The 26,032-nt window shown below is 41.2% G+C and overlaps 1 protein-coding gene across 4 annotated transcripts; it reads right to left on the bottom strand.

Moving 5' to 3' along the window:
• Positions 1-5,955: 5,955 nt before the first annotated feature.
• LOC112834770 (zinc finger protein 705A-like) lies at positions 5,956-25,674 on the bottom strand. Of its 4 annotated transcripts, XM_073902642.1 has the most exons (8): positions 25,555-25,642; positions 24,871-25,000; positions 19,308-19,393; positions 17,734-17,860; positions 16,926-17,021; positions 16,589-16,656; positions 6,805-6,833; positions 5,956-6,155 (listed from the first exon to the last, which is right to left on the bottom strand). In XM_073902642.1, exons 3-7 carry the CDS (start codon positions 19,317-19,319, stop codon positions 6,813-6,815), a joined length of 324 nt encoding a protein of 107 aa, XP_073758743.1. In that variant the 5' UTR covers positions 19,320-19,393; positions 24,871-25,000; positions 25,555-25,642; the 3' UTR covers positions 5,956-6,155; positions 6,805-6,812. The 4 variants fall into 4 exon arrangements, with proteins under 4 accessions (XP_073758743.1, XP_025742029.1, XP_073758744.1 ...); XM_025886244.2 differs by lacking the exon at positions 24,871-25,000 and having other exon boundaries at positions 25,555-25,674; XM_073902643.1 differs by lacking the exons at positions 24,871-25,000; positions 25,555-25,642 and adding an exon at positions 25,074-25,124.
• Between the last annotated feature and the right edge of the window lie 358 nt (positions 25,675-26,032).

The following is a 26,032-nucleotide window of genomic DNA, read 5'->3' as shown; positions in this document are numbered from 1 at the left end:
CCACCTTACACCAGTCAGAATGGCAAAAATGGACAAGGCAAGAAAAGAAATGTTGGAGAGGTTGTGGAGAAAGGGGAACCCTCTGACAATGTTGGTGGGAATATAAGTTGGTACAGCCACTTTGGAAAACAGTATGAAGGTTCCTCAAAAAGTTAAAAGTAGAGCTACCCTATGACCCAGCAATTGCACTACTGGGTATTTAACACAAAGATACAGATGTAGTGAAGAGAAGGGGCACATAAAAATCCATTTTAGGGGCGCCTGGGTGGCTCAGTCGTTAAGCATCTGCCTTCGGCTCAGGTCATGATCCCAGGGTCCTGGGATCGAGCCCCGCATCGGGCTCCCTGCTCGGCGGGAAACCTGCTTCTCCCTCCCCCACTCCCCCTGCTTGTGTTCCCTCTCTCGCTGTGTCTCTGTCAAATAAATAAATAAAATCTTTTTAAAAAGTCCATTTTAAACTACATTTTAAAAGATTCTCTTTTATTCAAATAGTAACAGAATAACTTGGAGAACTGAAGAATGAATCTAAAGAGGGTTAAAAATTAGAAGAACAGATAAATTGGATTACAGATTTTTCTGTTTTTAATAATTTCCTGTAGAATTTTTAAAATGTACTATAAACATAAATGTAATAAAAATATTTGGTTATTCGTAGGGATCTAGGGTTATCACTTATTAAATCCCAGGAGTATGCAAAGAAGTTAGTTTATAATTATCTTCACTTTTTCTTGGTATTTATTTGGACTCCACCAATTACCACTGGTTTAATCAATGCCCCCAACCATTTGGTCTGACAGTCCCCATGTTAGTAATGTGGACATTATGACGAATGCCCGAGTCCAGACCCACTCCAGTGTAGCACGGCACAGATCTGACATTCAGAGGAAAAGGATTTCTTGGCTGAAGCCATAATGATGTGGGTGAGAGAAAAGGGAAAGCAGAGACCTAAGTCAAGTGTGGAAACTAGAAACAGAATGGGGAGACCGTAAGATCCCTCCCCAGCAGTGTGGCGGATCTCCAGTTACTGAGAGACTACAGTTTAGTAGAGAAATTACTGAAAAAATTCAGAAGTTCCTTATTTCAGGAAGCCTAAACAAAACCAACAAAACATTACCATTTTAAACATCAAAACCATTTAGAAATTGCTAAAATAATTTGATAATAAATTTTCTAAAGTCACTTAGAACTGCCTTTTACCAGGATGGACTTTTACACAACACAACCCCCAAGTAGAAGAGGAGGCAGCCAGGGGAAGAGCTCGGGCCCCCTCCAGAAGCCCACGTAGGGGAGAAAAATCACAGGTGGTCTGCTTCAGGGCTTGGCTATTTGTTCAAACACATGTGAATCTGAGACACTGCGGCCTGTTCCGTGGGTCCTCCTGGTGCTCCGACAATCGTTAGGGTCATCACAGCGTGCACCTGGCTAGATCTGGTTTATGTCCAGAGACTCTATAGCCCTGTCTCCAACCTCATGCCACGACTGAATTCTGTAAAGCATTCTGAAAACTTGTTTCCACTTTTTGAAAAATTTTTATTGAAATTTAAACACCATGTATTTTTTAATTTAATTTTTTATTGTTAAACTAGCCAGCATATAATACATCATTAGTTTTTCATGTGTTCAACGATTCATTAGTTGCGTATGACACCCAGTGCTCATCACATCACGTGCCTCTTTAATCCCCATCACCTGTTACCCCCTCTCCCCTTCCCCTCCCCTCTGCAACCGTCAGCTTGGTTCCCGGAGTCCAGAGTCCCTCCTGGTTCGTCTCCCTCTCTGATTTCTCCCCCTTCAGATTTCCCTCCCTTCCCCTCTGGTCCTCCCTGCTGTTCCTTATGTTCCACATATGAGTGAGACCACATGATAATTGTCTTTCTCTGCTTGACTTATTTCACTTAGCATAATCTCCTCCGGTTCCATCCATGTGATATATTTTCACAACCTGAATCCACTGGAACTGGAAACCAGATTAAGAAGCAGACATGACCAGCACCTGCCACTCAACCCCTGTGCACCCTGTCGGTCAGTATCACCCCAAAGGTAGCCCTTTCCACCACTTCTGACAGCATGGATTCACATTGTCCTTTAAATTTGGAATTTACAGATCATGTGCCCTTTTGTGTCTGGCTTCACATTATGTCTGTTAAATTTGTTCTGATCACTGGTCGATTTGTAGATCATGAATTCACACTGCTGCTTAATACTCCATTTGGTGACTATTCAACATTTGCATACCCATCTTTTGTTAACAGGCATGATGTGACTATTGTAGTGAGCATTCTTGTACATGTCTTTTGGAGACCATATGGAAGAATTTTTGTTGGAACTGAACCAGGAATAGATATGCTAAATCATAGGACACGCTTCTATTGATTTTTAAACTTCCAAACCACTTGCCTACACTGTCCCACGGCACACACTCTGTCTCTGATGAGAGCTCAACACTTACGCCAAACACTGTGCTACCAACTATTTAATTATGTTACTGGAGTTAACAGGAGACACAGCACTTCCCAGTTGTGTGATGGACATAAACCATGACTTCTTTGCTGGGCTGTGAGTCAGGGCTGCAGTAGTGTAGTCTCTGACCTTGACCGTGGGTGCCCCACCCCTATGTCCTTCACAAATTATAGGCATCCTCCATCCGTTTTGTCCTTCGGTTTGTAGATTAGTCTTTTCTCTTTTTAAAAAAAATAACTGTGGTAAAATATGTGTAACAGAACTTACCATTCTAATCATTTTTAAGTGTCTAATTCAGTGGCATTAACTACATTCACATTGTTGGGCAACCATCACCACTATCCAATGCCAGAACTTTTTCCTCATCCCAAACTCCCTGCTACCTCCCCCCAGCCTCTGGTAACCTCTGTTCTACTTTGTGTCTATGAATTTGACTACTACAGGTACCTCATGTAATCATATGGTATTTGTCCTTCTGTGGTTGGTTGATTTCACTTAGTAAAATGTTTTCAAGGCTTACGCATGTTGTAACATATGTCAGAATTTCATTTCTTTTTAAGGCTGCATACTATTCCACTGCATGTATATACCACATTTTGCTTATCTATTCATGTGTTGTTGATGGACATTTGGATTGTTTCTACTTTTTGACTGCAAATAATGCTTCTATGAACATTGCTGTGTAAGTATCTGACTCCCTGCTTTCAATTATTTGGGATATATACCTGGGAGTGGAAGTGCTGGCTCATATGGTAATTCTACATTTAAACTTTCAAGGAACGACCAAAGTGTTTTCCACTGGGCAAATTTTATACCATTTACATCCCTGTGGGCAATGCACAAGGATTCTGGTTTCCCCATAACCTCACCAACATTTATTATTTTTTTAAAATAAAAGCCATCCTAATGGCTGCCAAGTGGTATCTCATGGTCATTTTAATTTGCATGTCCCTCATGACTAGTGATGTTGTGCATTTTTTCATGTTATTGGCTGTTTGTAGATTTTCTTTGGAGAAATGTATGTTCAAGTCCTTTGCCCAATTTTTAATTGGGTCATTTGTTTCCATCTGTTACTTTTTAAATTTGAGAAATACACCACAGTGACTTTTATGCGGGGATTTAAAAAAATACATCTCTAATGGTGTCCTTCCCGTGTGTCTGTACCGCACACTGCCTCTGGGGTGAAGTCCACGCTATCCAAGCAGGGGCTCGGGGTGGGGGGGTTCCTTCTGCAGCCTCCTACCTGGCTACTTTGCCTCACACTCGATACTGCAGTCCCCCCTCCTCACAGACACCCTGCCTGTGTCCATGCTCCTTTTGCAGAGATCTCCTTCCCTTCTTCTCTTCTTTCTCCTTGCTCATCTTCAACTAAATTCTAATCATGTTTTAAGATTCCACTCAGGACCATTTCTTCAAATCATCCTTCCAAACCCTTCAAGCCGAGCTCTGGTCATACTCCTGCCTTTACTACGTGTGGTGGATGTCTCTGCCATCCACCTCCTAATGATAGTTACCTGCGTCTCCCGCACAGGGCATGCTCACTCACTGCGAGTAAGTGTGGGCCTCTGTCATCTGCACACAGCAATACCTTGCACAGAAAAGGAGCTCAGCATTTGTCTCACAGAACTGAACTCTTGATTTCCATGAACTACTGTCAAAAAGGCTTTCTCTTTTGTCTAGCAGTAATGCATGACAGTACCTGTTTCACTGTGCCCTAGCCTGCATTGGGAATGACAGTATTTGTGGCCAGGCCTGGGGGCGGGTGTCAGGGCAGTGGCAGCAGGGCCAAGGGTGATGCTTGGTCGAAGTGTGACTTGGGAATCAAGGGTGGGGCACAGGGCAGAGGAAGATGCTTTGCTATCGGTGGGGCTCAGAACAGTGGCAACAGGGGCTCAGTACTGTACATGGTGAGGCGTGTCACATCCCAGTCCTGGGGAATGGGGCAGAGCAGCAAGTGGAGCCCCTGGGGGCAGGTCTCCCTGCAGCTGGGGTCAGCTGTGATGAAGACCGTGGGAGAATTCAGTAGCAAAGGACACAAATGTCCCCAGTGGTAAGGCTTGTTCTCTTTCCCTTTTCCACGCGGGGTGGAACTCCTCTGGCAGACCCCTCCTGCTGCTGAGCTGGTCTGGACTGGGGAAAGAGGCTACACTGCTAGAACGCTTCCTGAACTTTTCATGCAGCCATCCTTGGGTTTTGAGCTCTGCAAGGCTTTTGCTACTTCTCTGTCATAGTCCACAGCTTTCTCAGAGCTGTTTTTGCCAGTTTGTAGTTAGTTGTGGTTTTTGTGGGAGAAATGGGCACTGGGACCTCCTAACCCTCCATCTTGTAGATGTCAACCCTCAGTTTTTTCTTTCTAGAGTTATTTTTTGTCATACTCAGAGAAGGGCATGGTCATACAAATTTAAATCTAGCTGTTTCATCTCCAGAAGAAAAACAGAGAAGAATTTCAAAGGAAAACATTTTCCTGATCTTGCCATATATCATATTAAAAGCTTTTAGAGGCAGGTGCTTATATAACAGCGGTTGAACAGTCTCTCTCCCAGAGCCCATCACTTGTATGAGGGACCCGGTTTCTAGGTTTCTGCATGTTACTGGGGAACTGTCCACAGGAAATGGAAACCACCCTTAGAGCTGTCACTGCTTTAAACATCTCCGTAAAATGTGATTAGTTTATCCACAAAACGTCCAAGCAGATTGAGTAGTTTCAGGGTTGTGGCCACCTTCGGAGCCCTGAGAGGTGCTCGTCCCCTCCTCCCAGCAGCCCACCCCATATCCCCTTAACACCGCAGCTAAGGCTGTGGGAGGACAGGCAGTGGGGCTCCCTCTAAGGCACTAGCTGATCTGTGAACTCAACAATGACAGGTTAAGAATATTTCTCTCACAGACTGCATTCTTATTGTGCATTCATTACTGCGCATCTGTGACCATCTCTGTCACTAGCTCTGTGTCCTCAGATGACACATAGGAACCAACTTTTTACTGTCCCATTACCTCACACTACAGATGCACATGGAGAAAATCCTTTGGGGATTCCCTCTGCAAGACATGTATAAGACCTGGAGATTCTTAAAATTTAAACGTATGAGATGTTGAATGACATGCAGAACTGTCTCCAAAACTGGTTCTGGTGCTCCCGACTCAGAAAAAGCCATTGGAGTACATGAGTTTCCCTTACCCACCGCTCAATGGCCCTCCTTATCACTGTACTCAGCCCAGTCCTAGTTTCAGTATGTCAGCCTCAACTATGGCAAGGAGAACAATCACCTAGTTTCTAGTCTTTTCCATGGAGGAAAGCAATCTCTGGGTGATTAATATCAACACTACATTCATTTAAAATGCAAAGGCATCCCTTACTCTGCTTATTAGTTCCTGAAGATAAATTGCACAGCTGTTCTTTGGGGAAAACTGTAGCCCAGAGAAAGGTCACCATCTGGTTATTCATGACTACATGTGTATGGAAGAGTTCTGAAAAGCATCGCTGGATTAAACAAGAACTGTTAGTTATTTGCATTGCATTTACTGATGAGAATATTCTTAGGGATTTTTACATTTTAAAAACTGTTTTCATTAAAATATTAGAAATCAAATATGACTGAGGTGAAACAAAATTACATTTTTTCCTGCAGCACCCAGGCAGTAGGAACCCTCAGATTTCAGAACAGCAGGGTTCAATGATAGCCTGACCACAATCATGTCTGAAATTCAAAAGAAAAAACAATGAGATTTTGATAGAATTAAACTATGACAAAACATTTAATATTAAAATGGTAGGGTGAATTTGAATAATAAATATAGTAACTGCAATACTGATAATATAATTACTGAAAACATTATAACGAAATATTCTAATGATAAACATATAAGTATCAATTTCAATAACAATATAATCTGTGCTTATACTATTACTACTGAATTATTCAGTAATTACTAAAAATAATTGTATTTTTAATTTAATTAATATAAAATTATGATGCACTATTTACATATTCTACATTACTAATTTACATTAGTTTGATATGACACATAATGCCAATAAAACTTTAATATTAGAATGTTTTCTAAGTTTCTCAGAAATATTTATATAGAAGTTAACTATGTGAGGAACTGTTTGGCCAACAAAGAAAGTGATGTTTTTTAAAGTGCTGGCATTTTCTGGTTCACTTTTTTTTTAAGTATTTGTTTAGGGCAGTTTTAGGTTCACAACAAAGTTGATGGGAAGGTACAGAGATTTCCCATCTACTGCCTGCCTGTGCACACGCACACCCTCCCCCACTCCCAGTCTCCCTCTCCAGAGGGGTAGGTATACCTACACTGACACATCATCACCCAAAGCCCACAGCTTACCTCGAGGTTCACTCTTGCTGTTGTACATTCTGTGGGTTTGGACAAATATTTAATGACATAAATCCATCATTACAACATCATTCAGAATATTTTAACTGCCCTAAAAATCCTGTGCTGATTAACTTTTTAAAAACTGTGTATTTTCAAAAGAATGGAATATCTGGAAGTTATAATGTCCTTTCATTTTCCACATAATAAAATCATTATTATTCACTTTATATTTATGAAGAATTCCTGATATTGGTTAATGTTCTCACTTGAAATGTTAAGTGGTTCACCCTACGGCATACTGTAAATATACCATTTTCTGGTAAAGAGTACTTTATTTGAATATTCAAGTTACTATCCACTAGATTATTTTAATCAACATTTAGCCTATGCTGTAAAAACATGTTTATACTGATTTCAAATTTCATAATAATTGCAATTATTCAATTTTAATTGTTTTGGAAAAGTTTCCTTAAACATTCACAGTTTTGTAGTGAAATGTGGCCAGATAACAGACCCTAAGATAGAGTTTAAAATAGAATTATTTTATTCTTTATGACAGGAACGTAAGAATCCACATATTATCACATGGATCAATAGACATCACACATAAATTAAGAGAGATATTTATATTTTTCCACTACCCTAGTTCTCTAAAAACCAAGATTTAACAGATTTCTAAAATCAACCTTTAATATATATCTAAAATACAATAATTCCTACTTAATAGTGACAATAACAATACCATTACATTCCTGTATTATGCTACAGGGATCATTCAGTAGAATTTAGTAATTACTCATATCTTCCCTTGTTATTCTCCCGAATTAAAAAGCTAGAGAAGTTTAGGAAACAGAAAGAAGGTTTGTCTAATTGAAGGAGAAAATTACCATTGATCCCCCACCAAAGCAGGAGAAAAAGTAGCTTCACGAAGATAAATGTAGACCTTTGATACAACTTTTCTCTAGGAGATTCAGCCCACTGAGCTCAGAAGAGCGATCTCTGAGTCAGTTTAGCATCCCAAGTATGTGTCATGAACGTGCCCACAAACACTTGTTTATGGGCCCTCCCCAGTTGGGGCCAAGGTGCAGTGTCATTTAATTCTGCCACATTGTACAGTTTACACATCAATTTTCAGAATAAAAGCCAAGGTTTTTAGTAAAATTTAAATATAAAAACATTTAAAATAAAAAAATAAAAATTTCAAATACCTTTCACTGTCATGAATGTTCCACACAAAATTATTTTCATGGAAGAAATCTTTACTTTTTATCAATTCACTATTTGGCATATTCTCAAATGTGACATTGGGGAGTCACTGTGACACATGAGTGTGGATCACTGCTCAGTCTTTCTACCTGTCACCCTCTCCAAGTCGGCATCTGGCAATGAGGGAGTCTCAACACTTACCAGCCTTAAATCCTACAGGGCTGGCATTTTAAGCAGTTTCTGGGATGGAGCTGGATGCAGAGTGTGTGGGTAGAGTAGAGCTGGAGGGTAGGGGGCAAGCTGACACCTGTTCTTGATACAAGGGAAGGTGAGGGACCGACTTCAGGAGACACTGGGGAAGGATCATCCACTGGCTGCTTGGATACCGGCTTGTCCCTTTGCTGAAGGTCACTGTAACCCCAAGCCCAGCTCCCTTCCTCCTACTGTCAGGCTCACATGGCTCCATTATTTTCTGTCAGGTTATTTTCCACTTCTGTTTTTATAGACCTAGAGTCCAGAACAAATACCCTGAATGCTCCAGCTCACCTCTGCCCCTACTTCTCTTTAAATTGTATAAGGAAGGTAAAAGCAAACCATGTCATCCATAAACTGGTCTGGTATCGTCTGCTAGGTCTTGGTGTGCTCCTGGTGAACATAAGCAATTGCACAGAACATCGACATCATTTAAGGCCATTATGTGACCATGATGGATCAGGAGAAAGACAAATCCATCCAGTTATCATGTTCAAAATATGAACATCATCCAAGCCACAAAATACCAACCACACCCCTCTCCCAGCCTATATACGACTGTTTCTTTACAAATCAGAGCTGTAGTCTTATTCTATTCATACCTCCACAGAGAGATTTCATAAGACACCAATTAAACAGTTATCCCTGCTTTCTGACAGCAAATAATCTAGATCAAATCACTGCTTCTTTTATTCCCAAAATCAACTAACACAAGTGAAAATAAGGTCCTTCTAACACCTTCTTAGTAAAATATTCTAAAGTTCCATTTTGAAACTTGTCTCTAGATGAAAGGAGTAATGAATCCATTTTTTCTTCAATTGCAGGCATGTTCCTGATAGTCTTTAGTGAGAGATCCCTAACAATATGAACATATGCATGTATATAAAGGCGTAGATATTTTTACAAACCTGAACCTGTGTTCTCAAAGTTCAAACATAATTCCACAACGCAAGATCTATACGCTGAACTGGAAGTCCCAGTGAGGACTGGTACACAGACTTCCAGCTGTTGTGGAGCCCAGAGACACTGCTGGTTGTGGATGTGTGTGTGAGCAAGAGTGCAAACACATGGAACAGGGAAGAGAAGCTGCCATCACTAGCTGGAGCCCTGGAGTGACAGGAGTAAAGGTGTTTGTGGTTGTGTCTGGCCCTCAGATCCCCATCCACCGAGGCACAACTCAGTGAGGCAGATGCTAAGACATCACAGTGTCGGCGGACAGAGAGGAAACTGGACTCTTCTGGGGGCTGTGGCTCCTGCTCACGGTCTTCCCTCCCCATCCTCAGTCCTCTGTTACATTTTCTGCCTAATCTCAAGTCAGGGGCAATTCCAACTGCACCCATGGAGTCGGGGATGGGGTTCTAAGAGAGCCAAGAAAGGGAACCTCGAAGCAGCTGCCTGTGGTTGAGGTGACAGATGGATGAGTCACATTTCTATCGAACTGTTGAGGCTCTGCTTGCATCCATATCATATTTCTGCAGAATTAGATGTGCACCTTCCACAAGAAAGCAGCCAAAAGCTGTGTCATGACTACTTCTACATTTGGTAGCCAATCACATAAAAGATGCCAATGTTTTAAACATCTTCCACCCAAATTCCACACATCATGAAATTACGACCTTCCTCTCTGGTGCTGTGCGCCCCTCTGGCCAACAACTAAAGGAAACAGGCCAAGGAAAGGAGTTCAGGGTTGCCTCCTATTTTACTCATTTCTCACATTTGTGAGGAGGAGCATCTAGAGAAAAATCAGAAATGATTTCAAGAAGGAGAGAAGTAACTCTTTAGGGATCCCCTGAAATATACTCCTATAATTAGGAGGGCAAGGCTGGATGCAGAGGGCCAAGACTGCTGCCTTGAGGTTCCTGGGCCCCAAATCCAGGGGCAAGCTGAGGGCTCCACGCTTCTGTCTGCAGCCACAGGGACATTCTGTATCCCGTGGAGCTCTCCCAGCTCTGAGTTTATATCTCCTTCCATCACAGGACACATGTCACCTCAGGATTCTGGTTCTTTAGCTGGTGTCATCGTTTTCAATTGAGATACAATTCACATTCCATAAAATTGACCCTTTTTTGGCGAAAAAATTCATTTTTTTTTTAGTATATTCACAAGCCTCTGTGAGCATCATCACTAATTACAGAACATTTTTATCATCCCCCAAGAAACCCTGTGCCCATTAGCAGTCATTAGTTATTCCCCCCTCCTCCCAGTCCCTGGCAACCACTCCGTCTCTGTGGACCTGCCTATCTGGACATTTCATACGCACTGAAGTACATGGTATGTATCTTCCGTGTCTGGCATCTTTCACTTAATATAATGCTTTCAAGGCTCATCAGTAAAGGAGAACACACTCAGCATTTCACTTTTTTAAAATTTTATTTGATAGCGAGAGAGCACAAGCAGGGGGAACGGCAGGCAGAGGGAGAGGGAGAAGCAGGCCCCCTGCAGAGCAGGAAGCCCGACCCTGGGGCTCGATCCCAGGACCCTGGGATTATGACCCGAGCTAAAGGCAGTCGCTTAACCAACTGAGCACCCAGGCGCCCCTCAGCATTTCATTCTTGTTTTAATAGCTGAGTTAACATTCCATTGTATGAATATGGCACATTTTGCTGATTCAATCAACAATTTATGGACATTTAGGTTGTTTCCACTTTTTGGTTCTATGAAACTGTTAAGAACACTCACATATACATTTTTGTGTGAATGTATGTTCTCAATTATGGATATGTGAGTAGAAACCGCACTGCTGACTATATGGCAACTACCTTTTTGAGGGACTGCCATGCCAGTCTGCTTTCCCAATCAGCTGCAGCATTTTACATTCCTACCTGGAGTGCATGAGTTCCGGTTCTCCATGCCCTCTCACTTGCTCACCATCTGTCTTGTATCAGCCATCCCAGCGGCAGCATGGAGGTTATCTCACCGTAGTTCTGATTCGCATTTCCCGAATAAATAATGATGCTGAGCTTCTTTTTGTATTCTTACTGGTCACTTTTAGATCGGAAAAAGATCTATTCAAGTTTTTTTTTGCCTGTTTTCAAATTTGGATTATTATTTCGACAATTTTTGAGTTGTAAGAATTCTTTACACATTCCGGATACTATGCTCTCTTCAGATCTTTGATTTGCAATTATTTTCTCCCATTGTGTGGGAAGTCTTTAAACTTTGTTAGTGTCCTCTGAAGCACAAACATTTTCATTTTGATGAACCCAATTTATCTATTTTTTTTTTTGGTTGCATGTGCTTTGGTATTGCCAAATCCAAGAACACAAATATTTGCATATATATATATATATTTATTTTTTATTTATTTTTATTTTTTAGTAATCTTTACACCCAACGTGGGGCTTGAACTCATGACTCTGAGATCAAGTCACACACTATTCTGAGCCAGCCAGGTGCCCCCAAGAACACAAACACTTATGTCTTTGTTTTCTCTCAAGAGTTTTGTGATGTTAGCTTTTATATTTAGCTATTTTACCCATTTGAGGGTTTTTTTTTTTAATATGTTACATGGGGTACCATTTCTTTTCTTTGTATGTGGATGCCCAGTTGCTCCAGTACCATTTGTTAAAATAACTATTATAGCTCCCATTGAATATTCTTGGCACCATTGTCAAAAATAAATTGACTGTTAAGTATGAGGATTTATTTCTGAACTCTCAATTCTAGTCCACTTATCTAAAAGTCTATTCTTATTCTAGTACTACAGTCGTGATTAATGTACTTTGTGGTAAGATCTGAAAGCAAGACATATGACTACTCAATTTAATTTTTCCTTTCAAGGTTGTTTTGTTTATTCTGGGTCCTTGCACTTCAACATACATTTTTATGGTCAGCTGGACTTGTGATACAGATTACACCAAATCTGCAGGTCAATCTGGGAGTACTGCCATTTAATATTAAGTCTTCAAATCCATAATCACTTTCATTCCATAAGCACTTTTTTATGGTATATTTCATTTCTTTCAAAATATTTTGTTGTTTTCAGAGTGCAGATCTACCTATGTTAAATATATTTTCAGTATTTTATTCTTTTTGGTGCTATTAAATATTTTCTACTCTCTAGGATCCTATTCTGGACCATACATTGCTTTTTGCTGTCTTATCTTGATACTTTCCTGTGTTCTAGAACATGTTTCAGTTTTGTCTTCCATGAAATTGTCATTTTTGTAGAGTTTAAGCCAGTTGTTTACCACAATTCCCCAAAATGGTATTTCCTTCTGTTTTCTTATTGTGAGATTTAGTTCATGTATTGTCGCCATTCTTTTTTTTTTTTTCTTTCATTTTTCAGGAACACTACACAGCGGTGTTTGGTCTTTCTCAGTGATTTACACCAGGAGCTACAGGATGTCAATGCTTTTCATTATGATGTTAACTTTTTCATGGATGGCAAAAACTTCAATTACATGCTTTAACTGTTTACCTAACGTTAACCTTTCACTATGGTGGTTTCAAGTGGTGATGTTTTTCCTACCATTCCCTCTGCTTTTAGTTGGTTTCCACTCTTTAGAGTGTTTTCATTTCCCTCCACATATAGAGGCATGTACATGTACGAGTATGTTAATCTTTCAATGTGCTAAAAATCCATTATTTTTATTCTTTATTTTAATGATATGGTTGTCCCAAATGTGGCCAAAGGGGCCCCTCTGATCTGCCCCATTTCCTTTTTACCTACCTCTCCTTTTGTGAGTACTTCCTTACTTTCCAGCAAAAGATACCTTAGATACTTTCCCTCCTCAATACCAATCGTGTATTTCCCTGCCTCAATCAGTCCTTCCTCCAAGGAAGCCTAGTTCCTATAACTGAGAATGAAATTTAGAAACCCAGTATTTGAGTGGTATTTGTCATTGCAACTGAGGTGTCCCTGCTTCCAGGCCCTTTCAGAGGACAGGATGAGGAAGCACAAGCACACACATCATTAATTCATGTTAAGACTATTTCCAATCCAACATCCTGAGACTTATCTTCTCCTTCCTCAAGTATTTGTGTCTCCATTTTCCATTACCAAGTAAAACTTTGGCTGAACAACCTAAATATATTTAACCACATACTCAGTCATATGATACACAAAAATACTTCAAAAATTGCTACACTCACACCACTGCAAAAAAAAAAAATCAAGTAGGCATAAGGATAATTTGCAAATATTTTTGTATATCACTTAAGTGTATATAGTAAAAACAATGTGTTAAAAAGTTAGTTGAATTTATTTTGTGATTATGGTAGTTATTTGATACAAAGTTAGGCCCATTTTTTTCAATTTTTTCCCACTCATTCTTGTTGACTTTAATTTCATGGTTGTTCCCAAACCAAAACCATGCAAAGGGTATTCTCAGAAAGCGTCCTCCTACCACTTCCTCAATACTCCTCTCCACTCCCTGGTGGTTACATTTATTGCTTATCCTCCCTTTGCTTTTTCAAGGCCAGCAGCAGACTGTCTCTGGTTTCACATCTGACATCCTCTTGTTTCTGACCTGCAGATCCCCTTCAAAATGGCTCACCTGATTAGGTTATGCTTATTCTGGAAAAACGCCCCTGTGATTATCTTATAATTAACCAATTAGGGATCTTAATGACATCTGCAAAACCCCAGCACCATTGCCATATAATGAGGAGAATGATATTCCATCACATCCAAAGGTTCAGAACAGAAGCAAAGGGAGGAAATTATACAGGTGTGAACCCCAAGGGATATAATCTTGGGGGCAAACTTAGAATATTGCCTAGCAAAATTACCCAGAGAGTCTGAGGTTCTAATTTATATGGATTAACTGCTTGGAGCTTTAAGAAAGCACTGGGAGAGAAGAAAAAGTCTTAGATTCCACCCACACCCTCTACCATGGTCCCAACCCCTCATCTCAATCAGGACCCCTATGTCCCCTCAGTGTACCCTGTACTCCCCCATCCTGTTCTTTAACCTACATTAACCCTCCTTAGCTGAACCCTCTTCCTGAGGCCTGTGCACATCCTGGATCACCAGTACCTGTCCCAAAGCCCTGTTCTTCTGCTCAAGTCACTTCAGGTGGTGTGGCCTCTCTATGACCTTGAGTCCACCTCCACACGCCCCCTTCGGCCTCCTCATTAAGTGATTTGGTTCCTATTCCTTTCCCTCCTTTCTGCTTTTGTCAATCCCTAAGGTCCCCAAATGCTTCCTTCAATCTATCCCTGCTCCAACATCACCTGTGCCTCAGATGCCAGCCATGTACTTGCCTCCTCCCCCACATGCACTCATTTCTCCGTCTGCCCCATTTTCTTCCTAGTCCACTGGGGCCCTGGTCTTCAGGCTTCCCATTCCCCATCTTTCCCTCCCACCTGTTCAGATAGGAATGACTGTGGCTGTGCAGCTAGGGAAATGTGAACAGGCTGGACATTTCAAAAAGAGGAATATTATTTTAACATTGGACTTTATTCATAAACCAAATGTTTATTCTTCCATGTTCGTATTAATTTATACCACAGATGTATATGTTTAAACACTGATATAATATTTAAATCACATTATTTTGTATTATGACCTTCCAGGTTATTTCAGTTATTTTGTGACTGACTCAAGTCTTGTAATTATGGTTAAAGCTGCATAAAAATATAAACTGAACAACATTATTAGACTTTTGAGGCACAACCTTTACTGATTTCAAGTACTAATCTATTGAAATAATTTAATGTTTTATCAATTGTTACAAATTCTTCACTAAACATTCCCGGATCACAGCACAAATCTACAAATCTCTATTTTCATCTTACATTATAAATAATGTAATAATGAACTTACTATTATAATAGTTCAGGACTTGCCAAAGTCCTGAACATTCTGAAGTGTGGATTTCAGGACTCTCGATAGAGTTTGTAGTTTCTGCTGTAGAGTTTGCTCATGGTGCTTAAAGGGTAAATTATAAATGAAGGCACGCCATGAAGGTGCGGGACTGTACACATACAATCTCTCCCTACGTGAGCCTCTGGTGTCTGTTAGAGCAGAATGTGAGGACCGTTTTTCCTTATATTTATAATATGGGTTCTTTCATGTGAACTAAGGTCAGAGAATGATGAAGGCTTTTCCATTCTATGTGATTATTTTAACTAAAGGGTAAGACATTTACTGAGCATTCTGGACACATTCATTTCATATACAGGGCTCCTCTCCGGTATAAAATTGCTCATGCTCTTTAAAGCTGGAGTTTTGACTAAAAATTTCCTATGGTTTTTCTTCAGTGTGACTTCTTTTATGTTGACTAAAGGAGGAAGGATGATAGAAACCTTTTCTACATTTATCACAGATGTAGGATTTCTCTCCCTTGTGAGTTCTTTTGTGTGAATATAAATTAGCATTCTGGCTGAAGTATTTCCCACATTCATGGCATTTATTTACAAGGTCTCTCTCTGGTGTGTGTTCTCTGGTGTACATACAAGCTGAGTGCTCTGATGGAATCCCTTCCCACGTTCATGACATTTATAGGGTTTCTCTCCTGTGTGAGTTCTTTGGTGTGAATGTAAGTTAGTGCTTTGCCTGAAGTGTTTCCCACATTCATGACATTCATAAGGTTTCTCTCCAGTATGAGTTCTCTGGTGTATATAAAGCAGAGTGCTCCGATGGACTCTTTCCCCACATTCCTTACATTTATAAGGTTTCTCTCCTGTGTGGATTCTTTGGTGTGAGTAAAAAATAGCCTTCTGGATGAAGCATTTCCCACGTTCACTACCTTTGTAGAGTTTTTCTCTGGTGTGTCTCCTTTTGTGTATAGAAAGCTGAGTGCTCTGGTGGAACTCCTTCCCACATTCCTTACTTTTATAGGGTTCCCTACATGTGAGTTAGCACATGTTGAGTCACTGTGGATCTGTAAGTGAAAACCTCCCCACATTCATTATATTCATAGAAATCCTTTCCAGTGTAAGATCACTGCTGTTTCAAGGAGATGAGAGGCTGTTAAAGAATTTCTGATATACATTAATTTCTCTACATGACTCCTACTTTGATCATGCAGTGAACATCTCCTGTTAGCATCTTCCCTGTTTATACAGGCCATGCATGTTATTTTCTACAATACAAAGAGATTTCCTTTTTCATAACACCTCAACTGCAAAACTATCAGATTTACTTTAAAGATTTCATTAGTTTCATAGACTAGCTGCATGAGCCATGTTTATGTGGCTGTCCTTTTATAAGAACGCAGGTGATAGCTTTGAGCAACATCTTGATTTTCTCCCTAATTCAAACCACCCAAAGCTTTCTGCTGAGGCAGCATTTATGCCCAACTGAAATCACAGTCCTGTGCTGTGTTCTAAAATCTGTTGGCTCCCATGTCTTTACTGTTGAGGAAGGGTTCACCCCCTTGAAACTTACCATTGACATGCAATTAGATGGGTCCTTTCTGCAGATGTCTTCTTGTCTCTTAAGACCACTTTTCCTGTCTAAAGTAATAGAAACAAAATGAACTGCTAGTGTGGATGATAGGATGAAAACTGTGAAAATATGCAAGGCCTGTGTAGGTTTCAAATACTGACCCTTACACAGGGGAAAAATGTGAAAAGAAGGAATGTATCAGTGAGTTGAAATGTACTTCAAGAAAGTGAAGATTATGAAGTGTTTTCAGGATTGAAATAAGATTGACATTCCCCTGGTCCTGCTCTCCCCATAACAGGACCTTCCTGGCACTGTGCACACACAACCTGGAGCTCACCTGGATTCGGGCCTTGGGGAAATCCTCTTCCCTCCCTCCACAGCTCCACTCCTTGTTCCAACTGGGAAATCACATCTGATTTGCAGAGATGATACCCTGTTTTTGGGGAGTAAAAGGTGTATTGATTTTAGATTCTATGCAGAGAAACATGAACGCTCTTTAATTTTAGGGCAGAATACCAAGGCAAAAGAAGGTGAATAGTGAAGGAGAGCCCAGGGAAGAGCACCTTGAACACTGAAAATAGTAAAGTCCTTCACCAGGGCAGAAAGAACATCCTGACACTATGCCAACCCAGGTAGATTTTCTTGTTGTTGATGTGCAGGACCAAGGTCAAAGACAGAGTGAACAATCTTTAGTGTTTTCAACAAAGGAGTAATTATATGTTTCCACAGTAGGCTGAAATTAATTTTTTAAAAAATTAGGTACACAGAAACTGCACCAGAACACTTGATTTTTCTTTAGAAATAGATAATAGGTATAATTTGCACAAATGGATCTTTAATTGCCAACTGAGTATAGGGAGAATAGTTATTTAGTAATATTTAGTGCTTTCATTCATTTAAAATATTCACTGAATTCCCAGCACAGTCCTGGGCATGGGAGGTCCAGAAGCAAGAAAGACATGAAAGAGGGGCCAGGAAAACTATATATTCTTTTGGGGTGACAAAATATGTGTAAGTAAATAAATGAATTGCATTCAAGTAGTTTTAAGAACCATGAAAGAATTTGAATAAGGGCTGAGAGGGGAGGGGGGATATGTGAAAGCTGGATACTTGCTGAATAAATACATTAATGTTGACAGACTCACCCACAGAGACCAGATGACTGATGTTCTCCAGCATCACATCTCTGTACAGCTTTCTCTGGGATGTGTCCAGCAGGGCCCACTCTTCCTGGGTGAAGTCTACAGCTATATCCTTGAAGGTCACTGATTCCTAAAACATCAGATATTTTGATGCAGCCAGGGCCTTGCCTCCCAAGAGCCATGAGAGTACACTGGACATGACGGTGCTGAGGATGAGTTGCTGTATACACAGAAGGCTCAAACCCTGCCTGGGGTCCCAGTCAAATGTTTCTCTATGCTGCCTCATCATGGGTCTTTCACACAGACTCACAGAAATATATACACTTTGTAAACATAACTCCATTACAAATGATTATGAGGTGTGGTGGAAATACCCAGGGCACGGCACTGCCCAACTTCCTGCAGGACTGAATGGGGCTCCTACGCGACTTGGATAAGCAAGTGTGGCCTTGCCAATCTCTACACAACACACATGTTCATGATAAGACTTAAGACATACAGGGGCACCTGGGTGGCTCAATCATTAAGCGTCTGCCTTCAGCTCAGGTCATGGTCCCAGGGTCCTGGGATCGAGCCCCGCATCGGGCTCCCTGCTCGGCGGGGAGCCTGCTTCTCCCTCTCCCACTCCCCCTGCTTGTGTTCCCTCTCTCGCTGTGTCTCTCTCTGTCAAATAAATAAAATCTTAAAAAAAAAAAAAAGACTTAAGACATACAGTCCAGAAGCAAAACTCCAGGGGCCCTAAGACTGTTGTACACAGGGAATATTCTAGCCTGCCCCACCATTTCAATCTTCTTGGGCACCTCCAAGTACTGTTTATCACTATCATCAGCCTCTCAATTAAACCTGATCTTTCCAGTCCTGCAAAATTTGCTACAGGACCCTAGGTTTTATTCCATTATAATCCTTCTCAATGCACTGCCCACATTAGGAAAACAATACTCAGCAGACATTTCTTTGTTTTCAAATTTGAACAAAGTTTAATTACAAAGAGGGAAATTGAGTTGTTGGGAATAAGAGTGGTAAGGAGAATTTTTCTTTAAGTTATTAAAATGTTCAAGCATATTCTATAAAAACTTTAGTAAGTTTAAAATTGGGGAAAATAAATGATTCCTCACTGATCTCTTCTCCCGACCCCCAGTCTCAATGCTGCAGAGCCCTCCTCTGTAGCATCTAAAACCCTGGATGGACTGAACTCACCTGAAGGAAGCTCTGCCTCCCCACAGGACTGTAAGTTTCTGCTTGTTCTCATTTCTATCACCTGTGTTCACCACAGGCCTAAACCCACTGCAGACACTAACCTGATTAATGAGTGAGTCACTTCTCAGCTGGGGCCATGGGATGGATGAGAAGAAATAACTTTTCTGCAAGAATATCCTTAAGGGGATGGGGGATGGAATAGAGTAATACGGGTATCAGATTATTTCTCGATCAAACCCTGACCTGCCATAAGCCTTCCTGATGAAGTGGGACTGACACTAATATTTCATGGAGGCACAAAGAAGATCCAGGCCATGAAGATAAATCTGCTCATCCTCTAGAAAAACAGGTATCCATGAGAAAGAACAAGTCCTACTCACCTGTGGTTGCATTGTCTAGTACTCAGTTGCCCCTTTCTTCCTGTGTATTCTCACCAAGGGACAGTCCAATAACTAAGCAGACAAAGCTGAGGAAAGAGAAAGAACCCATGAGACTTGTCTTTTCCAATATTCCTAGATATGCCCATCTTTAATCTGCAAATCTTCCTATGGTAGTGACTCCTGCCCATAGTCCAACTCACATGTACCTGCAGAGTAAATAAAGACAAACAGGGAGGGGGCTCCCCTCTCCAAGAATCAACAATAAGAAGTCTTTTCCTATTATGCTCATAAAGAAGTTATTAATATCCCCATTAAAAAGATACCAAAAGCTTAGAGGTGTCATTTAATTAGACTTGGTATTCAGAGGTCCTACTAATTTACATCCCTGGCACCAAAATCTTAGAGGAGAACCTGACTCCTGTCACATGGAGATTCTTGTATTGATAACTCAGGACACCATTTTGGAATTTCGTATTTTATCATTTTTGGGTGAAGTCCACTAGCATTGTTTTCCAACACCCATCTCAGCTCATGAATGCCCCATGCTATCCCTCAAGCAACACCTGCCCTCAGTCACCTTGGCTCCTCCATATGTGGGATTCAGGCAGTGTTAGTGCCTCAACCCAACTGTATAACTCATGGCCTTGGATATATGGCCTAGCAACCATAAAGTTGGGCTGGACATTTCAAAGACCCAACCCTTGCTCATGTGTTCAGTGACTTTCATCATGTAAGTCTAGAACATAAAATCCCTTGCACAAGAAAGAAGCAGGAGTACATATGTCATAATGCTACACATTAAGGATTGCTACCTAATCCCCACAGAGCAGACAAGCTCATAAAATATAGAGCAAAGAGGTTTAGTTTTAGAGGTAATTTATTGACTTCTTGGGGCCTGGAGTTCCAGTTATTTTTATCAACAAGATTATATCTGCATTTCATAATTTAAGTATATAAAAGAATTTGTTACCTCTACAGTACTACCTCAAACAATGTTTATAAATAAATATACTACATCAACAAACACTGATAATGTGTCAAGAACAGGATATGATTAAAGCCCACTGAATTTGAGGACCTGGAAAGAGAAAAAATACTACTGGTATTGAGACTCTGTGAGTGGAATTTACATACATGCTGACATACATTGCACTTAATACCGAATAATAATCCTGCCTTTAGGGATTACTTACACATTTGAGTGATGTGCGCTAGGTTCAAAAAACTATATGACAAAACTACATGGCTAAAAATTGACAGCTAGAATTTAAAATTAGCTCTGCCCGTTTCTGAATGTCAAATAACTAAAGAATTTCATCTTGAAGGACACTAGACTCCGGAACCAGTTTTACCTGCATATCTCTCCAGTCAGATCCATGACCGGAGACTCCTCCCTCAAAACCTCCTCCTTTCAGCCTGTTCACATGATTTCTCCCCATGTTCAGGATCTCCTACTACATGGGAACCTTTAGTTCAGTGACCCCAATTTCCAAATTCAGCCCCCACATGTAATTTCTACTGATCAGTATAACATACACTTACTCATTCCAACACATACACACCAAGACCAACAACTGTAATGCCCCTTAGTCCTTCCCAACATCTGCTAATCAAAACCCCAATCCTAGATGATGCCAATTTCTCACCTTCCCCTTGGCTCCATCTGTCACAGCTCAGAATGAAGTACTGAGCTGGTCTAATTACAGAGTCACAAATCTCCCAAAAGCTTTTTCTAACTATCTGGCATCCAACTTTGGCTTAACATTCACTTTGCTATGCTTCATTAATATGTTAATATTCCCTGTGCCTTTCTAATTTTTTTCTTTTTTAAAAATTTATTATTTTTAAAAAGATTTTATTTATTTATTTGACAAAGAGAGACACAGCGAGAGAGGGAACACAAGCAGGGGGAGTGGGAGAGGGAGAAGCAGGCTTCCTGCCGAGCAGGGAGCCCGATGCGGGGCTCGATCCCAGGACCCTGGAATCATGACCTGAGCAGAAGGCAGATGCTTAACAAATGAGCCATCCAGGTGCCCCCCCTTTTCTAATTTTCTAATCTCACAAATTCTCACCTTTTCTCTTAGTTTTCAAAAATGGTTTCACTTCCTACTGCAGAGATGAACCTGATAATTTGAAGAAATATTTCAGCTCACTGGCAAGAAAACTATAATTATTCCTGATTTCCAACCCATCAGTATATCTGCTCTTGTAAAAACTGAAAAGTAATCTTATTCCTAATTAAATCCAACTTCTCCAATTGTATCTCCTTCTTTCCTCCTCCCTCAAATATTGTATGTTATTGATTATAAACCAAACTGCTTTTTACCAGTAACCCCTTCATCATTTCCCCATTCATCTCCTTAAACTCATTTAGTCTCTCCATTCCTCTAGGAAAAACCTCCTCTAAACCAATTTATATCTAGTTGCTGACACATGACCGAAATGAACTTGAAGAAACAGTACATAGTTAAGAGTTTCTTCACATTCCCTCACTTTGACTTACAAAATCACTTACGATTTCCACGTTAATAAATCTTGTTAAGATGAGTTATTCCCCCATAATTAAATCCAGTGAGTGTTTCTCAGCCTTTTACTTGGAACCAAAGCAGTACTGGCACATGATTTCCATTTGGGAACTTTCTTTTTCCTTCAGATTACTCTTCTAACTTCTCACTAAGCATTTATATCTTTGCGCCTTTCTTTATTGACAAGACTACCGGCAGAAAGACCACTTGCCGAATCTTAAGGCAAGGTTCTCTTTGACTATGATTTATGAATTATGAATAAACAGAAATTCCACATCCCCATCACCTAACCTACCCTTAGATGTGGTATTACAACTGGCCCCCACCATATTAAACAGTCATTTTCATAATCAAAGTTCACTGGCAAAATAAAGGAGGTTGGATCTCACTGGGGAAATTTTTCTTCAGTACTCACTAGAACCTAAGTAGATGGAAAACCTATGATGCTGTGTGGTTATTGAGTGTGCCATCACCAAAGTCCTGAGCTCAGAATTTCATTTACTTTAAGAATAGACATATATTTGGTTTTGGACTCACTTTGACATAGCTGATAACTTCATCAGATTTACAATGCAATGGACAGACCCTGTTTACGTTGGATGTCAATCAAGATAAATATAACCAAGGAACAACTAATTTAACAAAAAAATTTCCCCTCTAATTAATTAAATAATTTAGATACAATTATGAAAAAGAGAGTAATTCCTTAAATCCTGTTGGGCATTCTAAAAGCATTCAAAGGCCTCATTACTTTGTGGGTTTGGGCCTGTTCTGGCAAGCACTGCAGGGAATTTATAGCAAGATGATCAACAATTTCAAGTGCGTTTAGCCTACAAAATATCTCAGGCTGCAGTTTTCAGTGTGACAATTCTACTTCTGAGTAACTTACCCAAAGGAAATAGAAACACTAACTCACAAAGATATATATACACTCATGTCCACTGTATCATTTTTTTTAAGATTTTGTTTATTCATTTGAGAGAGACAGAGACAGAGAGAGCACAGCAGGGGGATAGGCAAAAGGAGAGGGAGAAGCAGACTCTCCACTGAGCTGGGAGCCCAACATGGGGCTTGATCCCAGGATCTGGAGATCATGCCCTGAGCCGAAGGCAGACGCTTAACCATCTGAGCCACCTAGGCACCCCTGTAGCATTGTTTACAACAGCCAAGCCATGGAAGCAAACTGAGTGTCCATCGATGGATGCATGGATAAAGAAAATGTGGTATATATACACAAAATGGAATACTAGTCAGCCATAAAAATAAGGAAATCTTACCATCTGGGATGATGTGGATGAACCTTTATGTACATTATACTAAGTGAAACCAGTCAAAGAAAAATACTTTTATGTAGAATCTAAAAACAAAACAAAACACAGACCCACAGATACAGAGAACCGACTGGTGGTTGCTAGATTTGGGGGGTGGGGGGAAGCAAAATGAGTGAAGGTTACCAAAGGCACAAACTTCCAGTTACAAAATAAATAAATTCCGGGGATGAAATATACAGCACGGTGACTATAGTTAAAAATATTGTATTATATACTTGGATGTTACTAAGAGTATATCTTAAAAGTTCTCATTATAGGGGTGCCTGGGTAACTCAGTCAGTTGAGTGTCAGACTCTTAATTTTGGCTCAGGTCATGAGCTCAGGGTTGTGAGACTGAGCCTGGCATTTTGCTCTGTGCTGGGGGGTGGAGCCTGCTTAAAATATTCTCTCTCTCTCTGCCCCTCCCCCCCAAAAAAGTTTTCCATTATAGAAAAAACTTGTTAACTATGTGCAATATACACAAATATCAAATTATGTTGTACACCTGAAATTAATATATTGTTACTCTATTAAGTAAAAAAGGTCTGAGAGGAAGGCAAAAAATTAGCTCTAGTTTTGGCTCATCTCTAACTACTTCTTTGTGTCTTTGGTTAAATTCCTAAACTCAGAGTGAATCCTTGTTTTCCCCTTCCTAGTCAGAACAGGCTATTTTTGCAGGCCTGAGAAGCCCCCTTTTCACCTCTAAAGCTATTCTGCAGACCTTTCTTGGCTGTCGCTGGCACTCAGGGGACAATTCTTCCCCATTCCCTGGGCTCAGGGAGTGCACAGCTGATCCATACACTGTTGTGAGAAGTAGCTAATTCAGGAAGCTGCTTTTGACTAATACCTTCCTCTGGAGCACCACCCCACATGAGGTGAAACAAGGTAAGATACACTTTTAAAAGTAAAGCAAAAATTACGGTCTTTATAAAGAGCACTTTTGAGCCTTCAGCTGGTCTCTTGGTGCCTGATTTGAACTTATTAAAAAAAAAACTGAGATAGAAATACATTGGGACATGTCTGAAATTAAAATGGGGGCTGGGCATGGGAGAAGAAGAGGTGTTCCTTCTCATAGCTATGGTACAGTCAAGAAGCAGAACACACTGAGGGTTCTGTGGTGTGCATGTTTTAATACAAAAGAAGAGAAAGCCAACCCATCTTGCATCTGTCCGGGGACATTCAGGTATGTCTTAAGGGCTGTAAATGAAGACGTTTAAAAATATTAGGACCTCTTGGGCGCCTGGGAGGCTCAGGTGGTTAAGCGTCAGACTCTTGGTATCAGATCAGGTCATGATCTTGGGGTTGTGAGATCCGGCTCTGTGCTCAGCGGGCAGTCTGCTTGTCCCTCTCCCTCTGCCCGCCCCCCCCCCGCCCATAAAAATCTTTAAAAAAAAATGTTTAAAAAATTATGTAAAAAATATATTAGGACCTCTCATAATTGAGCCACAATGTAGAAGTGATTTGAGTATAAGCAGAATGTGTTTTATAACTGATTTTTTTAAAAGTAAAATTTAGAATTTAGACGTCTCAGGTATTTCTGCAATAAGGCAGAATAAACGGTTCTGAAGAAACGTATTTTCATTTTGAGTACAACTGCTCCTTCCGAGATCCGTATTTTCCTTCCCCGAGTTTTTATGAACATTCTACAAATTCGGAAGTGTTCCAGATTTATTGGAGAACCCCTGTCACCGGGAGGTCCTGCGGAAGACGACCTTTCGGTGGCCTGACCTTTCCTCACAGTTATCTACGGCTGTCACCGCGTCACGCGATGAGCAGCTCACACTTCAGTCTGGAACGGAGACGCGCTGAGGAGCGTCATTTTAAAGAGGTTAGAGACACGGCCACTTCCCTTAAACGCCTGGAAAGTGAAATTATAATACATTCTGGTTTGGATGTAAAGAAAATACAGCTGCGTGTTTTAATACACCTACCTTCCTATTTTTCAGCACTTTCTCAAGTACTTTCACTTTCTGAACAAACCACCCACCGCAACGAAGACAGGCGGGCGCAGCGGCGGCGCACGCAGGGCCCCTTCCGCCCGCGGCCGGGTGTGTCCTCCCCGGGCCCTTCCCGCGCCCCGGGGTCGCCCGAACACCCCAACATTTTGTTCCGTCCCTTCCGCACCGCTCACGCGGTTCTCTCTCACGGAAGCTGCACTGGGGTCCACACCCCCCCAAAAACGATCCCGAAGCCATAGAAATGACCACGGCATGCTGCGATCTCGCCCCCGAAGGCCCTCAGCGAACGGGCCCTCCGGTGCAGTAAGTCCTGGTGAAACACTACACGGGAAAGAGGAAGGCACGCGGCGCAGGGCGGAAGACGAGTTTCTTTCTATTTATAAAAAAACCAGCCCTCACTCGCGGGGGAAAAGCCTCCTCCCAGGGGCCCGGGCCACACAGGGATGTCACTCACCGAAGACGCGGGCCCTCGTCGTCCGCAGCGTCGCCGCCTCCGTCAGTCACAAAGTAACGTCGCTCCGGCTCTCGTGCACACGCGGCCGTCGAGGGCAACGGGCGCGACGCGCATGCGTTCCACGCGGGCCTGAGACGCCACGTCGGAAGAGGCGGGTCGGCGCGCCCCCTGCCGGCCACCAGGGTGCAGCGCGGGAGGCTCCCAGATCCCTGTGTCCCAGATGAGAGACCCTGACCGTTTCCCTCGCAGGTGGAGTGGGAGGCAAGAGCCAAGTGAGGAGACGGTGAGAATGGTCCATGTGTGGCGGGTTATAGATGGCAACACTGGTATGAACCATTAAGCTATGTTCCCCTTAATATAAATGAGGACTATTCCTTATCCAGACACATCTCTGTCTCTATGTATTGATGAGTGGATGGGTGGGTAGACACTACTCACATGTATGTACACAGGTTAGGATACACATAAATTTCTTCTT

Source organism: Callorhinus ursinus, unplaced genomic scaffold (genome assembly GCF_003265705.2).
Source record: "Callorhinus ursinus isolate GAN/ISIS: 27379988/994484 unplaced genomic scaffold, GSC_fseal_2.0 scaffold17, whole genome shotgun sequence".
Lineage (NCBI taxonomy): Eukaryota > Metazoa > Chordata > Mammalia > Carnivora > Otariidae > Callorhinus > Callorhinus ursinus.
Note: the sequence above shows the minus strand (reverse complement) of the source record. Positions and strands in the feature narration are given on the sequence as shown.